This window comes from Microcaecilia unicolor, unplaced genomic scaffold, assembly GCF_901765095.1.
Source record: "Microcaecilia unicolor unplaced genomic scaffold, aMicUni1.1, whole genome shotgun sequence".
Classification (NCBI taxonomy): Eukaryota; Metazoa; Chordata; class Amphibia; order Gymnophiona; family Siphonopidae; genus Microcaecilia; species Microcaecilia unicolor.
Window position 1 is genome coordinate 1 of NW_021963804.1, and position 19,574 is coordinate 19,574.

The 19,574-nt window shown below is 45.9% G+C and overlaps 1 protein-coding gene and 2 non-coding genes across 3 annotated transcripts; all 3 read right to left on the reverse strand.

Annotated features, from left to right (window-relative positions):
• Positions 1-506: 506 nt before the first annotated feature.
• Positions 507-9,996, reverse strand: LOC115459648 (zona pellucida sperm-binding protein 3-like; the record flags this gene model as incomplete). The annotated part of the gene is made up of 8 exons (XM_030189453.1): positions 9,991-9,996; positions 7,721-8,110; positions 2,970-3,088; positions 2,776-2,879; positions 2,518-2,695; positions 2,315-2,435; positions 729-820; positions 507-649 (listed from the first exon to the last, which is right to left on the reverse strand). Coding segments are annotated over exons 1-8 (1,153 nt in total), but the record flags the coding sequence as incomplete, so codon positions are not given.
• Positions 9,997-14,697: 4,701 nt separating this feature from the next.
• Positions 14,698-14,769, reverse strand: TRNAA-CGC. Its single transcript has one exon. It is a non-coding gene; the product is annotated as a tRNA-Ala (tRNA).
• Positions 14,770-18,771: 4,002 nt separating this feature from the next.
• On the reverse strand, positions 18,772-18,843 carry TRNAA-CGC. The gene has a single exon. It is a non-coding gene; the product is annotated as a tRNA-Ala (tRNA).
• Positions 18,844-19,574: the final 731 nt, after the last annotated feature.

Consider the following 19,574-nt stretch of genomic DNA (forward strand, 5'->3'; position numbering starts at 1 on the left):
TGGATCCTGTTGTGGTGACTGCAGTCAGTTTACACCTTTGAGCCTGTCTGTCCTATTGTGGGTCTTGACCTGTGGTCTTCCTAACCTGTTGAGTGTATGCATAATTTGCATTGTCTGTGCTGTTACAGCCTCCATTGATAGCTATTTAAGCCCCGCCACAACCTCCCTCGTCTTGTCCAGCTTTAAGCTTGCACACTGCCAAATTAAAATAAAACAATTTCAGATCCAACAGCACCAAAGTTGTAACATTTTAGGCCTTTTACTCAAACCAGGATACAGAGGTACCAGATCTTCCACCCAGGTCATTTGCACTTTGTATTTGTTAGGTGAAGGCAGCTAAGGAGGTGAATGTTGCTTAAACCAGGCTCCAAGGGCAAGAAGTCTCCAACTTAGTGGACTGCATGAGCATGTAATGTTTCTATGCCAGGGCCGATAGTCCATGCTATCAAGATAAGTTAGTGCTTGTTAAAGCACAGACAAGGGGGTACTTAGGTTATGACACCTACCAGAGGCCGATGGTGCTGCTCTTCCAACCCTTCTAGGAACTGGAAAGAAAGGTCTTAGCCTCCTGGTTAGATCTTCAGGATTACCACAGTTCTCAATATCACAGCAGCTGCAGATATTACGAGGACCTTCTACTGGAAACCAGCTAGAAAGAGACGAGAATGGCATTGACTATTTTAAAAAGCTCTGGCCACCTGCTTAGGGCTTAACTTTTAGTTACTCACACGCTGTTGACTTTGCTGAACGAGCAAGCCTTGTGTAATGGATCTGGGGCCTGATCAATTGCAACAGCCCTCAAGCTACAGGTAATGTAGATCTGAAAAAGAATGTGAAGTTAAAGTCCTTAACAGTACTGCAGATATTCAGAGCTTTTTTTTTTTTGGGGGGGGGGGGGGGGGGGGGGGGAGGAGAGATCATAGCAATACCTAGGTTACAGATAGAGGGAGATGCTGAATGGCAATGTGAGAGGAAAAGCTAGTGAAGACTGGGGAATAAGAGAAAGGAGAATGTGAGGGCCAGAGTGAGGAAAAGATGAAAAGCTGTAGGTAGATGCAGAAAAAACCAGAACCGGTGGTGGGAGGTGGAGATAGTGCTGGGCAGACTTATACGGTCTGTGCCCTGAAAAGGACAGGTAAAAATCAAGTAAGGTATACACAAAAAGTAGCACATATGAGTTTATCTTGTTGGGCAGACTGGATGGACAGTGCAGGTCTTTCTGCAGTCATCTACTATGTTACAGATATGACTAGCAAGATGTCTATTCTATGGCAATACTGCTCCCACCTTTTCAGTTTAAGCACCAAACAAGTGGAGAAAGCTATAAGTTGTGTGGATGAACCAAGCAGATACCTAGATTTCAAAGCCTTTTTTGTGGGCACTAATGCCTGTTCAGGTTGTTAGTTGCCAGGTGTGGGGCTATTGTAGGTAGAGGTAGTGTTTACAGCAGTCTTTGCATAGGCAAGGGAGGGTCTATACCATAGAGTTTGAAAGGGGCCAGTATACATTGTCTAGCATGTCACTTTAATGACCACACTTCTGCAAGTATCAAAGTCCAACTTGGAAACCAGGACTTTTGATAGATGCAACTTTTGCAGTTTTTGTACCTTTTCTAATGGGCCAGTTAAAGAGGTTATGCCCTCTGCTCTTAGTATGTCCTCCAAGCCCCTGATACTTTGCTGCTGTTCCTATAACCCATTGTAGCCAGTTCAGGATATCCAGTATTGATGTTCTGGAAGCATGACGAGTCTAGACCTGTTTATGAAGCCTTGGTATTTAAGATGGAGGGATCCCTTCCAACTTGCCCAAGTAGTCAGTCCAGTGTTTTTTCAACTGGCTGGTTCTGTGAAGTTATATAGTTGGGCTTACTCCTTGGAAGGATCCTGTATTGTGTAGTGTGTATAGGTCCCTTAGACTGGGTGACCAGAACTAGTTGCATTGGCCATGCTACCTTGTAGCTAGATAGGCCTCGAAATCTACTCCATTGCAGGGGATTCAAGTAAAGGAATATCAATATGTTCAGGTAACAGCCAAGATATTGCTCTTGTAGCAGTCCAGTTGGCAAATCCAGAGCAGCTGTATTCTGATGGAGTAAGCCAAGGTCTCATTTGGGGAGAGGGTGCTTGGGGAATTCTGTATCTGAGGTCACAGTTTGTTTTGCCCTTATCCCAGTTGCATTAAGGACAATAGACTTTCTCCAGGAGTAATATGCATACCCAATTTAAATCCCCTGCTGCTAGTGAATGTCTAACTTTGTGCTTTTACTTAATGCAAATTAAAGTTTTCCATATGGATGAATTTACTACAGTCTTACCAAAGACTTTGTATCTCCAGCAAATCTGAAGGCATCAACCGTGAACTGGATCTTCTCAGACTGCATCCGTGGGGACCTGAAGGCAGAGAAAGAGTCCTCCTGCTTTCCATCCACCAGGCATCTAAGAACATAATAGCCATTGCTAACTGGTATATAGTTGGGAGCATTTTTACAAACGTTCATGACATGGTGCAGGGTCTTACCCATAGAAGTCAACAATGTTGTATCTGGGGTTGGAATCCTTGTCTGGAGATACTGTAGCCACACAGTTGTCAACAAGGATGGTCATAGGTATGTGGTCTCCAGCATTGACTGAAGCCTCAATGTGGAGTTCTTCACCCAGGTAGAACACAGTGGAAGTTCTCTCAGCACTCCAGTCATCTACAAGTTCAGATCTGAAGATGAGCACGAGCAGGAAACTGCCTGCAAAAAAAAAAATCAGTATCTACTTCCTTACTAACCGTTCATCAGACGCAAGGTGAAGGCCAGCCTTTCTTCTGTAGAGATTGTAGAGCTGAAAGGTGCCCATGTAGGCTTGATGGCCTTACTGCTGACATTGCCAGTTCTACAAAAGGAAGAAAACCCAGGGTTGAAGTCAGTCATGTGTTTAGTAGCCATGACAAGAGGATGGAACATTAATGGCTCGTTTCCTCACCTTGGATAAGTACAGTGAATAGGAACCACAGCTGGATTGCTCCTGACAATAACTTGGCTATCTGAAGGCTTTGGCTTGTAGGACAGGTGTGTACTGTATGTCAACAAGTCCTGTGTCATCTGGAAAGATTAAGAGAAACTTGTTTTATCATCACCTCCCCTACAGCACAAGGGTATTGTTAACAGTTCACCATTTGTAGCTATCCTGCCCATACATAAAGGATGTTAGTGGCACTAAAGGCTAGCCAGGTACTTATGGCAGATCAGTTAAAGCTTAACTCCTCTATTCCTGAGACCATCTACCCCCTGAAAGTAAGCTCTAGTTTAAGGAAACCCGTGCAAATGGAGACATGTTAGCCGTGTGTACACATTTTGTAGTTATAACAAAGACTCAGTTCATTCCCAGCACTTCAAGCGCTCCCAGATTAGTAGGCCCTGGGATGCTGCATTTCTAGCTTGAAGGGTCCTATAATAATATTTAGCTCAGAACAGGCTTATCCAGGTTCAAGTGCTGGAGACAGACCAGGTTTTCAGGATATCCCTAATAGGCCCAAGATCCGCATACAATGGATGTAGTTGGCAAGCATTTTTCATTAGGGATATCCTGAAAACCTGGTCCGTTTGCAGCCCTCAATGACTGAGCAAGGACTTTCTAGAGACCAATGCTTCCCTCAAGTCCAGTCCTGAATATCCCTTGCCAGTCAGGTTTTCAAGATGGCCACAAGCCACAATGAATATGCGCAAACTTGGTTTACATACTCTTCCTCCATTATATGCAAGTCTTTCATGCATATTCATTGTGGATATCCTGAAAACCTGACTGGCAAGGGGTATTCAGGACTGGACTTGGGAAACACCATTGTAGACCAGGCTTGGCCATCCATTGTCTTTGAAGTTGCTTCCTATTTAGTGGATGTTTTTGTATCCACAGGCTTGAAACACTAGAAATGTTATGCCCAAGTGTTGAAGAGAAACTACCTTAGGTGCAGCATAGAACTGCAAAAATAGAGATAGCACCAACATTACCATCGTGGACATAGTATTCGATTATGCTGCAAAATCTTAGAAATTTTAAGAACTGTCAGCATCTGTTCATCAGCAGCAGGTTTAAGTGATTCTTGACCATCTACCCAAAATACCTTTGCTTGTTCCTGGTACAGAATGTGCCGTTTCACTTATTTCTGCTGAAATCTACCAAAAATTTGACAGTTTCCTCTGCTCAACCAGGTTGGAGGACATCTAGTACCATGAGCTTCCCTCATCCTTGGATTATTCTGTAACTGCTTCCTTCTCGTGTTCAGCCTGTTATCAAGAGCATCCCAACACTAACGCCATGTTTCACCAAGCCCATTAGCAAATGAGCAGCATGAAGACCCAATGCATGGTCAGAACCAGATTATTAGCTATATGTGGTAGTCAACTAGAGTGACCAACAGCAGCTGCAGTGAAAACAATGAATCGCAAGTCATCAAGGTACCATCAAGCACATTAAGTAAATGGTGTATTGTATGCATAGATCTGTTAAGTTAGATGCCATGTGAAGACACACAAGTCATACCTACATGACTTAAGTCCATGCATTTTGTACCTTTGCTAGTACATGTAAGCACTTGCATCTTGTACACACTTGGAGTGCATGTTAAGTACACAATCCATGCTTTACTCAAACTCATGATACACATGGCTTCATAAGAGCAAGTGTTTTTAGATCTTACCACCAAGTGGCTACTAATTCCTTCTACATGCCTAAAAAAAGTAAAAAGTTGTGTTTACATGACAATAAGTCATGATCAACCTTAAGAACATGAGTAGCCATACTGGGTCAGACCAATGGGCCATCTAGCCCATTATCCTGTTCCCAACGGTGGCTAACCTGGCAGAAACCCAAATCCCTGGGCAAGCAGTTGCTTCCCCTTGTCTGTCTCAATAGCAGACTATGGACTTTTCCTCCAGGAACCGTCCCAAACTTTTTAAAACCAGATATGCTTAACTGCCATTACTACATCCTCTGGCAAGTTCCAGAGCTTAAGTATTCTCATACTGGGGCAGACCAAAGGTCCATCAAGCCTGGCATCCCGTTTCCAAAGTGGCCAATCCAGGTCACAACTACCTGGCAAAATCCCAAAACAGTACAATTAATTGCATGCTGCTTATCTTAGAAATAAGCAGTGGATTTCTCCCCCCCCCCCCCCCCCAAGTCATTTTAATAATGTCTTATGGACTTTAGGAAACTATTGAAACCTTTTTAAACTAACTGCTTTTACCACATTCTCTGGCAACAAATCCCAGAGTTTAATTACACATTGAGTGAAGAATTTTCTCCAATTTGTTTTCAAATTTACTACTGTGCTTTTGTTACATGGTATACCATAGTGATGCCATTGTAAGTGTTAAGTCTTAAAGATCCTCCCTTCCTCCACAAGTCATGATACATGAGAGATACTGGGTGCTTTGAACCCTTAAGCTGCAAGGAGCAGTCTTACCCAGTTCTGAACACTACAAGATCCAGCACAATCAAGAATGCTGCCATCTAGTGCTCAGCTCTGCACTATGGACTTCATAGTTCCCGGTAGCAGGGGACCCATGCCTGTGAAGGGTGCACATCGTGGCCAGAGACGGCTACCCCTGTTCATCCTAAATAGCCTGGTGAAGAGACTACTGGCTTGATTCTGTGTTCATAATTGGAAGGAATCCCAGAAGGTCTAAACCAAAGGGGGAAATCCCTTTGTAGATGGGTGCTCATGGTGCCAGTTCCAGTTTGGAGAGCTAACTGGAATGAGCATGCAATATGTAACATCACCACTAGGTGTCACTATATGCCACTATTAAGAGCAACCACCAACTTGAAAGCAGATTAATTCTTCCTACTCTTCAATCAGCACCTTTCTTCATAAAAGATCAATCTACAGTCTTGAGAGAAACTGGTCCTTGCAGAATATAAACACCATAGTGTTGATTTATTTTAACCCCCTGGCTAGAATCAGGTATACTAAGCAGTTCTGCTGTCTAAATTAGTGGACCAACACACTGAAATCTGTTATCGGAGCCAGAATTTCAAAATGCTTGGGGGATATTAAACTCAAGGTTACTCCTCCTGGGACAAAATGAAGACCTTAATGTTAGGTGTGCTGATGGCTACCAGGAGCATGAACTTGGAGAGAGATGTTGCAGATTTGTTTTGAATTTCTCACACACACGAGTCATTCATGTGCAGTAGGTCAGGGGCGTAGCCAGACACCCAATTTTGGGTGGGCAGAAGAACTCTGCCTTGTCCCACAAGTGATTTGGTCTTTCCCTCTCTTGTCTGCATACCATATGGTCTCTCAAACACCCCCCCCCCCCCCATACCTTTTAAATAGCAGATTTTCACCGGCAGCAGCAGCAGCACTAATACACACTGCTCATGTTGGCCCCACAACACGTATCAGTCACTGCTTGCTGCAGGCGAAGATCTGCTATTTACAAGATATGAAGGAGGGACAGTTGTTGGGAGTTTTCGGCTGGTGGGACTTGGGAAGAATTCCTGCCAGCCACATCATAGGTGTGCTGCTACTGGGTGGGCCTGGGCCCACCCTTGGCTACACAACTGCAGTAGGTATTTCCCCATTCCTTAGGTTTGTACCCGAGGCAACACAGGGTTGAGCAACTTGACCACGAAGCAGCAGTGGTATTTTGAACTGTTTTCCTAATTGTGGGTCTGGTGCTCTGTGCTGGACAACTCAACAGCAGCCTCTGCCAGACCAAAGGCTACATTTGACGAGCAGATCTTAAGATTTGCTCCAACCTAATCTGGGGTCTCCTGCAGCAATTAGCAGGGGCATTCATAAGTATTGCCATACTGGGAAAGACCAAAGGTCCATCAAACCCAGCATCCTGTTTCCAACAGTGGAAAATCCAGGTCACAATATAACTGGCAAGACCCCCCCCCCCCCAAAAAAAAAAAAAAAAGTACAAAACATTTTATACTGCTTATCCCAGAAATAGTGGATTTTCCCCAAGCCCATTCAATAATGGTCTATAAGTACATAAAAGTATTGCCATACTGGGAAAGACCAAAGGTTCCTAAAGACAGACATTCATATGAAAAGTTCAGCCTGACAGAAGTGGGATTTGAACCCACACCACCACTTGGAGACCAGAAGACCCCATGCTTAACTGGCACCTTAGACCACTGGGCCAAACACATTCAATCATTTTGATTACTTCACCCAACTCATTAAGTAGCACAAATGCAGTACTTCCAGCTGTATTGCTTTAAACATTGGTCAGGTGTGGGGCAACAGGAGGAAAAAAAAATACAGATAAAGAGTGCTGCACTTTAGGAATGGGTGGGAAAGAAATTCAACAACAGGGACTAAAGTTGTTCAGATTACTGCTGGGCCAGAGTTAAGACTGCATGAGGAGGTCAAATGCGCTGCAGAATACAGGGAAAGCTACACAGGAAACTGGGGTTCACTCCTATAGATAGGGGAGATGTGGCCTTAAAAGCCAGTCTCGGGACACCAGGTAGATGAACTTATTTGCAATATTCCATTACAGCTCCAGAGCTCCAGCCAGAAACCCATATCAGATGAAAAAGCAGTTACACACCCACCCCCAACTTTTATTGGCACTTAAACCTGCCAGCAATGTAACTAGGAGGGCAAGACAGTAGCAAGATTTATTCCCTCAATCCATTTCAAGCTCACTATAGCCCCATACACTTAAGTTCACCACTTAATATTTCTACATAAGCCAATAAGAAGATCTTACCTGTAAGATGCTGCCACACTCATGGAGTCCAACCTCAAAGGTGACGGTTTCTCCTGCCCCAGAACTTGTGGGCTTACAGGAAGCTGGACCCAGGCTGAGATCTGTAGCTTTGATCAAGCGCCCTGTACCAAACAGATCCCTCCTTACTGTCACTAATATCTTAGCCTCTTTACACTGAACTGTGATGGGGTGCATCGTCACATCCCGGGGCCCACTAAGACGGATCCAAGGAACGTGCACATGAGATCTGGGTTCAGAGAGATCACTGCCGGATAGGGTTCCTGCTAACGAGTCCCTCTGTAGAGAGCCCAAGGAACTAGCGCTGATCAGGTCAGCAACCAACCCACCAGCAGCCCAAATCCCAGCCTCACTCTCTGCCCCATCCTGATTCTATACCCCCCAGCACATAGAGAATGAACCCTTCTCAGGATCCTTTATACTCCCCTCCCCTTCCCAACACCTGGAACCAATTCCCACTTGGCTCGGGTAATGAAACACTCCCTCTAGAACCTGCCTGCAAGACACTGGGGTGATTTCCAGTCCCCTGAGCTCTGAAAAGTAGCAAATCAAACAGTTGTGCATCCGAATTTCTGAAAAAAATATCTTTTTCCTGCTGCCAAAAGCTTATTTAAGTCCTGCTAAATCTGACTGAAAGCCATTATTGGTGTTCTCTTTTGACAGCTATAGGCAACAACATGACATAATTTACTACTACTACTACTTAGCATTTCTATAGCGCTGCCAGGGTTACGCAGCGCTGTACAAGTTTAAACATGGGGAAGGACAGTCCCTGCTCAAGAGAGCTTACATTGTTATGTAGGTTGCATCAAAAATGTAAGGTGTATACCCTAGGCTTAAAAAAAAAAACCACCACTAGTATCTATATGAAAAGCTACATAAAACTTATTAAAAGTGTGGTTGAAATCATCAAATATCTGACTCTTTTTTGGCTCACTCTTAAAAAAACAAAAACATAATACATTTCCTGGCAGAGATTCCAAGTTACCCAGTTCTGGGCTGGAGACTTTTTGGACTGTTCTGGTTTCAGTGGCGTAGTAAGGGCGGTGGGGGCGGTCCGGCCCGGGTGCACGCTGCTGGAGGGGTGCAGAGAGCAGCCGCGCGCCTGTCGGCTCCGCTGGTTCCCTGCTCCCTCTGCCCCGGAACAGGTTACTTCCTGTTCCGGGGCAAAGGGAGCCAGTGGAGCCGACAGTCGTGCGGCTGCTCTCTGCAGCTAAGAATGCACCCGGTGGGGGATGCACCGGGGGGGGGGTCATTGCGCCAGAGGGGGTGTCATTGCACTGGGGGGGGGGTGTCGTGCTGCACCCTGGGGGGATGGATGCCGCTGCACCGGGGGGGGGGGGGTGCGCAGCGGCAATCCGCCCTGGGTGGCAGCCGACCTAGGAACACCACTGTCTGGTTTTGAACTTACATCCTAAATCAGTGTGGGATGTGGGATTTGTAGTGCCTGATCCTGCCCACTGAAATCAGTGCTGCGAGTCCCATCATGCACCTGGATGGGGTGGTCAGAAATCCAGGACCGAAAAAAATCTCCTGCCTGGAACTGGGTAAGTTGGCATCTCTGTACTGATAACTTACTAAGTTGCAATACGGACATTTTGGCCAGTCCTGGATTTCTGACACCCCGAATGTGGTACATGATAGGACCTGGGTAGAATCAGGATCTACAGATCCCACACTGCTCTGGGATGTAAACCAGTGCTGGTAAGTTGGTAGGACTATTTATTCCAAAGGAATTGGTGGAGACAAAAAAAAAACAGTATTCAAAAAGGCATGGGACAAATACAGATGATCCCTACAGGCTTGGTGTGCAAATCTCTCATGAATATTCATTGTGGATATCCTGAAAACCTGACTGGCTAGGGTGCCTCCAGGACCAGGTTTGGGAACCCTAGGGCAAGAGCAGAGCTGCCAGCGGGTCCTGGTTTTAAAGTTCCCTCCCAAAGCAGTGTAGCATTCGTAGTCCATGGTTCTATCCACTGGAATCAGTGCTGCAGGTCCCATAATGCACCAGAATGAGGTTGGCAGGAATCCAGGACTGGCCAACAAGTCTCCCTCCTGAAATGGGTAATTTGGCAGCTCTGTAAGAGGATGGAATAAAAGGGCAGAGAGTATGTCCCTCAAAGCACAAGTAGAGTGGAGGAGTAGAGCACCAGTCTAACAACCAGGGAAGCTTAATTCAAATCACACTACTGTTCCTTGTGATCATGAGCTGGTCACTCCTCCTTGCCTTAGTACAAAGTGTAACTCACCTTCATCTACCTCTGAAAAAGGTATGGACTAAATCGAAATGAATGACACACAAAATTTTAAAAAATATATATGGGAGAGGGAGCAGCAAGCACAATCCTTACAAAAAATAAGGGGGAGAGCAGGTAACATGCACAGTGGCAGGTGCAACCTTAGCTACCCTACAGGATAAAGTGATTTCTTTATTTGTCTGATTAATAAACTGAGTGCCCTCGCGATGGGACCTAAAGTGACTGACTGGGTTAGAAACTGGTTAGGACTAGGGGGCACGCAATGAAGCTACAAAGCAGTAAATTTAATACGAATCAGAGAAAATGTTTCTTCACTCAAACTCTGGAATTTGTTGCCAGAGAATGTGGTAAAGGCGGTTAGCTTAGCGGGGTTTAAAAAAAAGGTCTGGATGGCTTCCTAAAGGAAAAGTCCATAGACTGTTACTAAAAGGACTTGGGGAAAATTCACTGCTTATTTCTGGGATAAGCAGCATAAAATGTATTGAACTTTTTCGGGATCTTGCCAGGTATTTGTGACCTGGATTGGCCACTGTTGGAAACAGGATGCTGGGCTTGATGGACCTTATGTAAATGGGAGGAGACAGAGGGTAGTAGTAAACGGAGATTGCGCTGAGGAAAAGGATGCTATCAGTGGTGTACTGCAGGGGCCGGTCCTTGGGCCGGCTCTTTTTAACATCTTTGCAAGCGATATTGCAGAAGGGCTGTCTGGTAAGGTTTGTCTCTTTGTGGATGATACCAAACTCTGTAATAGGGCGGACAGCGCAGAGGTTGTGGACAACATGAGGAAAGATCTGGCAAAACTTGAAGAATGGTCCGATAACTGGCAATGAAAATTTAACGCTAAGAAGGCCATGCACTTGGGTTATAAGAATCTAAGGGCAAGGTACAATATCTGGGGAGAAGTGCTTCTGTGTAACATAGTAAATGATGGCAGAAAAAGACCTGTATGGTCCATCCAGTCTGCCCTACAAGATAAACTCATATGTGCTACTTTTTGTGTATACCTTACCTTGATTTGTACCTGTCCTTTTCAGGGCACAGACCGTGTAAGTCTGCCCAGCACTATCCCTGCCTCCCGCCACTGGCTCTACCACCCAATCTCGGCTAAGCTCCTTAGGATCCATTCCTTCTGAACAGGATTCCTTTATGTTTATCCCACGCATGTTTGAATTCTGTTACCGTTTTCATTTCCACCACCTCAAACAGCGGGACTTGGGGGTGATTGTGTCTGATGCCCTTAAGGAGGCCAAACAGGTAGAAAAGATGGTCAAAGCCAGAAGGATGCTTGGCTGCATAAGAATGACCAAAAGGTGATACTGCGTACAATTCTGGGGACCGCACTTATGGAGAAGATATAAACAGGATGGAGCCAGTCCAGAGGGTGACTACAAAATTGGTAAGCGGATTCTGTCATAAATCATATGGGGACAGGCTTATGAACCTCAACATAAGTAATGCCACACTGGGAAAAGACAAAGGGTCCATCGAGCCCAGCATCCTGTCCACAGCGGCCAATCCAGGTCAAGGGCACCAGGCGAGCTTCCCAAATGTACAAACATTCTATACATGTTATTCCTGGAATTGTGGATTTTTCCCAAGTCCATTTAGTAGTGGTTTATGGACTTGTCCTTTAGGAAACCGTCTAATCCCTTTTTAAACTCTGCTAAGCTAACCACCTTCACCACGTTCTCCAGCAACGAATTCCAGAGTTTAATTATGTGTTGGGTGAAGAAAAATTTTCTCTGATTTGTTTTAAATTTACTACACTGTAGTTTCATCGCATGCCCCTAGTCCTAGTATTTTTGGAAAGTGTGAACAGACACTTCACATCCATCTGTTCCACTCCACTTGTTATTTTATACCTCTATCATGTCTCCCCTCAGCCGTCTCTTCTCATGTATAGGCTGGAAGAGAGAAAGGAGAGAGGGGATATGATAGAGCTGTTTAAATACCGCAGAGGCATCAATGTACAGGAGATGAGCCTTTTTCAAATGGAGGAAAACCCTGGAATGACAGGGCAAAGGAAGAAGTTGAGAGAAAACATGCTTAGGAGGAACTTAGGAAAACACTTTCACGGAAAGGGTGGTGGATGCGTGGAATGGCCTCCCAGTGGAGATCGTGGAGACGAAGACTGTGTCAGAATTTAAGGAAGCGTGGGACAGGCATGTGGGGTCCCTTAGGAAAAGGAGGAGCTAGTGGTTACTGAGGGACTGGATGGGCTATTTGGCCCTTATCTGCCATCATGTTTCTAAGTCATCATTTAACATGTTACAGAATCCAAAGGAGTTGTTTCATGTAGAGCCATATAGTTTTCAACCTTTGCAAAAGGTCCCTTAGAAGAAAGTATACACCTTTTATCTTGTCACAGCACTCCACAGAAACAAGAATATTGGAACAAAGCTTTTTTTTTTTTTTAAGGAGATCTAGGGAGTCAGACCAAAATAGGAAAAAAAAAGACCTGGAAGCAACAAGCTTATTGAGAACAAGGCTGCCAAGAGGGAGGTGGGAAGGAGGGCAAAATTCAGTACAAACTGTGTCCCGTGGGAACTATTAGCAGAGCAGAGGATTAGAACTGAGGTACAGCAGTACAAAGTGTGTCCCCTGGAAGCTAGTAACAGAGCAGGGGATTGGAACTGAGGTACAGCAGTACAAAGTGTGTCCCCTGGGGCTGGTAACAGAGCAGGGGACTAGAACTGAGGTACAGCAGTACAAAGTGTGTCCCTGGAAGCTAGTAACAGAGCAGGGATTGGAACTGAGGTACAGCAGAACAAAGTGTGTCCCCTGGGGGCTGGTAACAGAGCAGGGGACTAGAACTGAGGTACAGCAGAACAAAGTGTGTCCCCTGGGGCTGGTAACAGAGCAGGGGATTAGAACTGAGGTACAGCAGTACAAAATGTGTCCCCTGGGGGCTGGTAACAGAGCAGGGGATTAGAACTGAGGTACAGCAGAACAAAGTGTGTCCCCTGGGGGCTGGTAACAGAGCAGGGGACTAGAACTGAGGTACAGCAGTACAAAGTGTGTCCCCTGGAAGCTAGTACAGAGCAGAGGATTAGAACTGAGGTACAGCAGTACAAAATGTGTCCCCTGGGGGCTGGTACCAGAGCAGGGGATTAGAACTGAGGTACAGCAGAACAAAGTGTGTCCCCTGGGGGCTGGTAACAGAGCAGGGGACTAGAACTGAGGTACAGCAGTACAAAGTGTGTCCCTGGAAGCTAGTAACAGAGCAGGGGATTAGAACCGAGGTAGAGCAGAACAAAATGTATCCCCTGGGAGCTAGTAACAGCAGGGGATTAGAACTGAAGAGACCAATTGACTCTCAGTTCATCTCTAATTCTATTGCCACACCATATCCACATGCTTTCAAATCTCTAAGAAAGAGGAATAATATTTCATTGAACAGGGAGGGGAGAAAGGGAGGCAGCCCGTCTTGTTCTGGAAGTGTTGGATATTACAGTTTAACAGGAAAAACTCAAACAACCTATGATTAAACTTGTTCCTTTCTCTTCCCTCCCTGCTCTTGAACACAGTACAGTAGGGAGGGAGGTTTGGGCAAGTAGACTCAGGGAGAGGTACAGATGCAGTCCGAGGGGACAGAGCTGGACAGGTGAGTCCCTGGCACTTTTGGGTCTCTTTATTACTAAGAGACTGCACTGGCTATCACCCTGGTCAGCATTGGAGGAGGAGAAAGAGAGAGCAAGGGGGGGGGGGGAGACAGAGACGTGGAGAGTGGCGGGGAGAGGAGCAGAAAAAGTGGGAGAATCGGAGCAGGAGAAAGAATTGACTGTTAAGGGAGATGAAGAAAACGGGGACATGAGAGGAAAATGTGGAAAGGAGAGAAGGATTCATTCCTTCTCTTTCTGACAAGTTTGTTACGTTGGACTACATATAATGTGGAAGTAGACAGAATTGGACAGACATCGTTCCCCAAACATTGTACTTGCAGTTTTCCAGTTCTCTCTCTCTCTCTCTCTCCACCCCCCCCCCCAAAAAAAAAAAAACAAACCCAAAACCGAGGACAGAGCCAGACCAAGACCACTTTTTTTTCCACTTCCCCATACTAAAAAATATCCAGATCCCAGTATCAACTCAACAGTGACCGGAGAGGTTGTAGCAGAGCCAGAGCACGGTCATGGGGAGTAAAGACGAGCAGAGAGAGAGAGAGAAGGGGAGGGAAGGGGATGTGAGACCGGGAGGTGGGAAGGAAAGGAGGATGGGGGCAGAAAGATTGGAAAAGGGAGGTGAGGGAAGGGGAAATGGGATGGGGGAGATGGAAACAAGGTAGGATAGGGGCAGAGAGATTGGAAAAGGGAGGTGAGGGGGGGAATGGGATAGGGAGTGGAAGGGAAAGGAGGAAAGGGGCACAGAGATGGGACTCAGGCGAAATTCCTTCTTTCCGGAAACTCACAGGTGTCCACACTGGTTCCGAATCTCTAGCCTATGCTGAGGCACTGTTGGTGGGAGCTCAGAGGACATTGGGTCAGTTCTGATTTGGGGAGCAGTGGATCACAGCATGGCTTTGGAGCTAGCTTCTGCATTTGACCTGACGGACCACTGGTTAATTTTGTAGCGTTTCTTCAATGGCTTGGTACATTCTTGTTGTTTCTGTCGTAAGGGAAGGTGTGAGGTGCCTCAAGGGTCTTGTTCAATGCTTTTATTAACCCATTGAGGAGTATTTTCATCAAGACTAAAATACGATTGTGGAGATGCCGGGGATTGAACCCGGGACCTCGTACATGCGAAGCACGCGCTCTACCCCTGAGCTACATCCCCAACTGCATGTCTATACCCTAACCCTTCGACCTTTGTAAGTCTCAGTTCTTGAAATAAGCAGACAACATTTTGTTGGTTCTTTGTACTTCTTCATCATCAGACCCTAGTCTATCGCCATTGCAACATTGCTTGCCAAAGATAATTGATTGGTTGAAGCAGTACCGATTGGTGTTGACTGGCCATCTTGGTCTCTTGCAATTGTACCAGTTCTGTGAGATTCTCCAGTGCTTGTAAAGATCTGGATGTTAGTTTTGATTCAGATTTGTTTTAAACTTATGTTTCAGTGGTTAACACAAGCAGGTTTTTTTGATCCTTGGCTGGTTTCAGTGTGTGAGGAAGTCAGATAAACACAAATGAATCCTGTTTAGAAGGAATGGATCTACGGAATCTTAGCGGAGATTGGGTGGCAAGTGGCAACACCAGTAATTGGAGGTAAAACCAGTGCTGGGCGGACTTCTACGGTCTGCGCCCTGATCATGGCTGAATAGATATGGATGGACTGGAGTGTAAATTTTAAGGGGGTTCGAGTGAGCTTCAGAACTTTTAGTACAGGAACAGTGCTGGGCGGACTTTTACGATCTATGCCCTGAGAAAGGCAGGGACAAATCAAACTCGGGTACACATATAAAGTATTAATTACATACCATGTAAAATGAGTTTATCTTGGTGGGCAGACTGGATGGACCATTCATGTCTTTATCTGCCGTCATTTACCATGTTCTGACCTTACATGTGTTGCTTATGACTTGGTTGGATTACTGTAAGGTGTGTTTGCGGGTTTTGTGCGCTGTCAGCTCAAGTCGTTACGATTGCTGCAGAATACAGCAGCCGGGGTGCTTTGTAAGGCCAGTAAATTTGACCATGCAATGCCTCTTCTTATTCGTGTGCATTGGTGGCCTGTCTGTTTTCGGTATCATCCACCTGTTCCACTCCACTGATTATTTTATATACCTCTATCATGTCTCCCCTCAGCCGTCTCTTCTCATGTATACGCTGGAAAGAGAAAGGAGAGAGGGATATGATAGAGATGTTTAAATACCGCAGAGGCATCAATGTACAGGAGATGAGCCTTTTTCAAATGGAGGAAAACCCTGGAATGAGAGGGCATAGGAAGACGTTGAGAGAAAATATGCTTAGGAGGAACACAATGGCGTAGCTAGACAACCCAATTTTGGGTGGGCCTGGGCCCAAGATGGGTGGGCAGAAGAATCCCGCCCCTCCCAAAGTGATTGGGTCTCTCCTTCTCTCACCTGCATGCTATATGGGCTCTCAAACATCCCCCCTCTCCTGCATATCTTTTAAATAGCAGATTTTCACCAGCAGTGAGCAACTAATACACTCATTTTGGCCCCATAGCCTTCCATTGACACAACTTCCTGTTTCCGCATAGGCAGGAATACGTCAGAGGGAAGGCTGTGGGGCTGGTGTGAGTAGTATGTATTAGTTGCTGCTCACTGCCGGTGAAAATCTGCTATTTAAAAGGTATGCAGGAGGGACAGTTGTTGGGAGTTTTCAACTGGTGGGACTTGGGAATCCCTGCAAGCCACATCATAGGTGTGCTGCTACTGGGTGGGCCTGAGCCCAAAGTGGGTGGGCCTGGGCCCATCCAAGCCCACCCTTGGCTACGCCACTGGAGGAACCTATGAAACACTTTCACGGAAAGGGTGGTGGATGCGTGGAATGGCCTCCCAGTGGAGGTCATGGAGACGAAGACTGTGTCAGAATTTAAGGAAGCGTGGGACAGGCATGTGGGGTCCCTTAGGAAAAGGAGGAGCTAGTGGTTACTGAGGAAGGGCAGACTGAATGGGCTATTTGGCCCTTATCAGCCATCATGTTTCTAAGTCATCATTTAACATGTTACAGAATCCAAAGGAGTTGTTTCATGTAGAGCCATATAGTTTTTCAACCTTTGCAAAAGGTCCCTTAGAAGAAAGTATACACCTTTTATCTTGTCACAGCACTCCACAGAAACAAGAATATTGGAACAAAGCTTTTTTTTTTTTTAAGGAGATCTAGGGAGTCAGACCAAAATAGGAAAAAAAAAGACCTGGAAGCAACAAGCTTATTGAGAACAAGGCTGCCAAGAGGGAGGTGGGAAGAGAGGGCAAAATTCAGTACAAACTGTGTCCCGTGGGAACTATTAGCAGAGCAGGGGATTAGAACTGAGGTACAGCAGTACAAAGTGTGTCCCCTGGAAGCTAGTAACAGAGCAGAGGATTAGAACTGAGGTACAGCAGTACAAAATGTGTCCCCTGGGGGCTGGTAACAGAGCAGGGGACTAGAACTGAGGTACAGCAGTACAAAGTGTCCCCTGGAAGCTAGTAACAGAACAGAGGATTAGAACTGAGGAACAGCAGTACAAATGTGTCCCCTGGGGGCTGGTAACAGAGCAGGGGATTAGAACTGAGGTACAGCAGAACAAAGTGTGTCCCCTGGGGGCTGGTAACAGAGCAGGGGACTAGAACTGAGTTACAGCTGTGCAAGTGTGTCCCCTGGGGGCTGGTACCAGAGCAGGGATTAGAACTGAGGTACAGCAGAACAAATTGTGTCCCCTGGGGGCTGGTAACAGAGCAGGGGACTAGAACTGAGGTACAGCAGTACAAAGTGTGTCCCCTGGAAGCTAGTAACAGAGCAGGGGATTAGAACCAAGGTACAGCAGAACAAAATGTATCCCCTGGGAGCTAGTAACAGCAGGGGATTAGAACTGAAGAGACCAATTGACTCTCAGTTCATCTCTAATTCTATTGCCACACCATATCCACATGCTTTCAAATCTCTAAGAAAAGAGGAATAATATTTCATTGAACAGGGAGGGGAGAAAGGGAGCAGCCCGTCTTGTTCTGGAAGTGTTGGATATTACAGTTTAACAGGAAAAACTCAAACAACCTATGATTAAACTTGTTCCTTTCTCTTCCCTCCCTGCTCTTGAACACAGTACAGTAGGGAGGGAGGTTTGGGCAAGTAGACTCAGGGAGAGGTACAGATGCAGTCCGAGGGGGACAGAGCTGGACAGGTGAGTCCCTGGCACTTTTGGGTCTCTTTATTACTAAGAGACTGCACTGGCTATCACCACTGGTCAGCATTGGAGGAGGAGAAAGAGAGAGCAAGGGGGGGGGGGGAGACAGAGACGTGGAGAGTGGCGGGGAGAGGAGCAGAAAAAGTGGAGAATCGGAGCAGGAGAAAGAATTGACTGTTAAGGGAGATGAAGAAAACGGGGACATGAGAGGAAAAAGTGGAAAGGAGAGAAGGGTTCATTCCTTCTCTTTCTGACAAGTTTGTTACGTTGGACTACATATCATGTGGAAGTAGACAGACTTGGACAGACATCTCTCCCCAAAAATTGTATTTGCAGTTTTCCAGTTCTATCTCTCTCTCTCTCCACCCCCCCCCCCCAAAAAAAAACCCAAAACAAAACCGAGGACAGAGCCAGACCAAGACCACTTTTTTTTCCACATCCCCATACTAAAAAATATCCAGATCCCAGTATCAACTCAACAGTGACCGGAAGGTTGTAGCAGAGCCAGAGCACGGTCATGGGGAGTAAGACGGGCAGAGAGAAGGGGAGGGAAGGGGATGTGAGACAGGGACGTGGGAAGGAAAGGAGGATGGGGCAGAAAGATTGGAAAAGGGAGGTGAGGGAAGGGGAAGTGGGATAGGGAGATGGAAGGGAAAGGGGCACAAAGATGGGTCTCAGGAGAAATTCCTTCTTTCCAGAAACTCACAGGTGTCCACACTGGTTCCGAATCTCTAGCCTATGCTGAGGCACTGTTGGTGGGAGCTCAGAGGACATTGGGTCAGTTCTGGATTGGGGGGGGGGGGGGCAGTGGATCACAGCATTGCCTTTGACCTGACACCATTGGTTAATTTTGTAGCGTTTCTTCAATGGCTTGGTACATTCTTGTTAAATCATTCATTTTTGTCGCAAGGGAAGGTGTGAGATGTGAGGTGCCTCAATACTTTTATTAACCCATTGAGGAGTATTTTCATCAAGACTAAAATTTGTGGAGATGCCGGGGATTGAACCCGGGACCTCGTACATGCGAAGCACGCGCTCTACCACTGAGCTACATCCCCAACTGCATGTCTATACCCTAACCCTTCGACCTTTGTAAGTCTCAAGTTCTTTGAAAATAAGCAGACAACATTTTGTTGGTTCTTTGTACTTCTTCATCATCAGACCCTAGTCTATCGCCATTGCAACATTGCTTGCCAAAGATAATTGATTGGTTGAAGCAGTACCGATTGGTGTTGACTGGCCATCTTTGGTCTCTTGCAATTGTACCAGTTCTGTGAGATTCTCCAGTGCTTGTAAAAATCTGGATGTTAGTTTTGATTCAGATTTGTTTTAAACTTATGTTTCAGTGGTTAACACAAGCAGGTTTTTTTGATCCTTGGCTGGTTTCAGTGTGTGAGGAAGTCAGATAAACACGAATGAATCCTGTTTAGAAGGAATGGATCTACGGAATCTTAGCGGAGATTGAGAGTAAAACCAGTGCTGGGTGGACTTCTACGGTCTGCGCCCTGATCATGGCTGAATAGATATGGATGGACTGGAGTGTAAATTTTAAGGGGGTTCGAGTGAGCTTCAGAACTTTTAGTACAGGAACAGTGCTGGGCGGATTTTTACGATCTATGCCCTGAGAAAGGCAGGGACAAATCAAACTCGGGTATACATATAAAGTATCACATACCATATAAAATGAGTTTATCTTGTTGGGCAGACTGGATGGACCGTTCAGTCTTTATCTGCCGTCATTTACTATGTTACTGACCTTACATGTGTTGCTTATGACTTGGTTGGATTA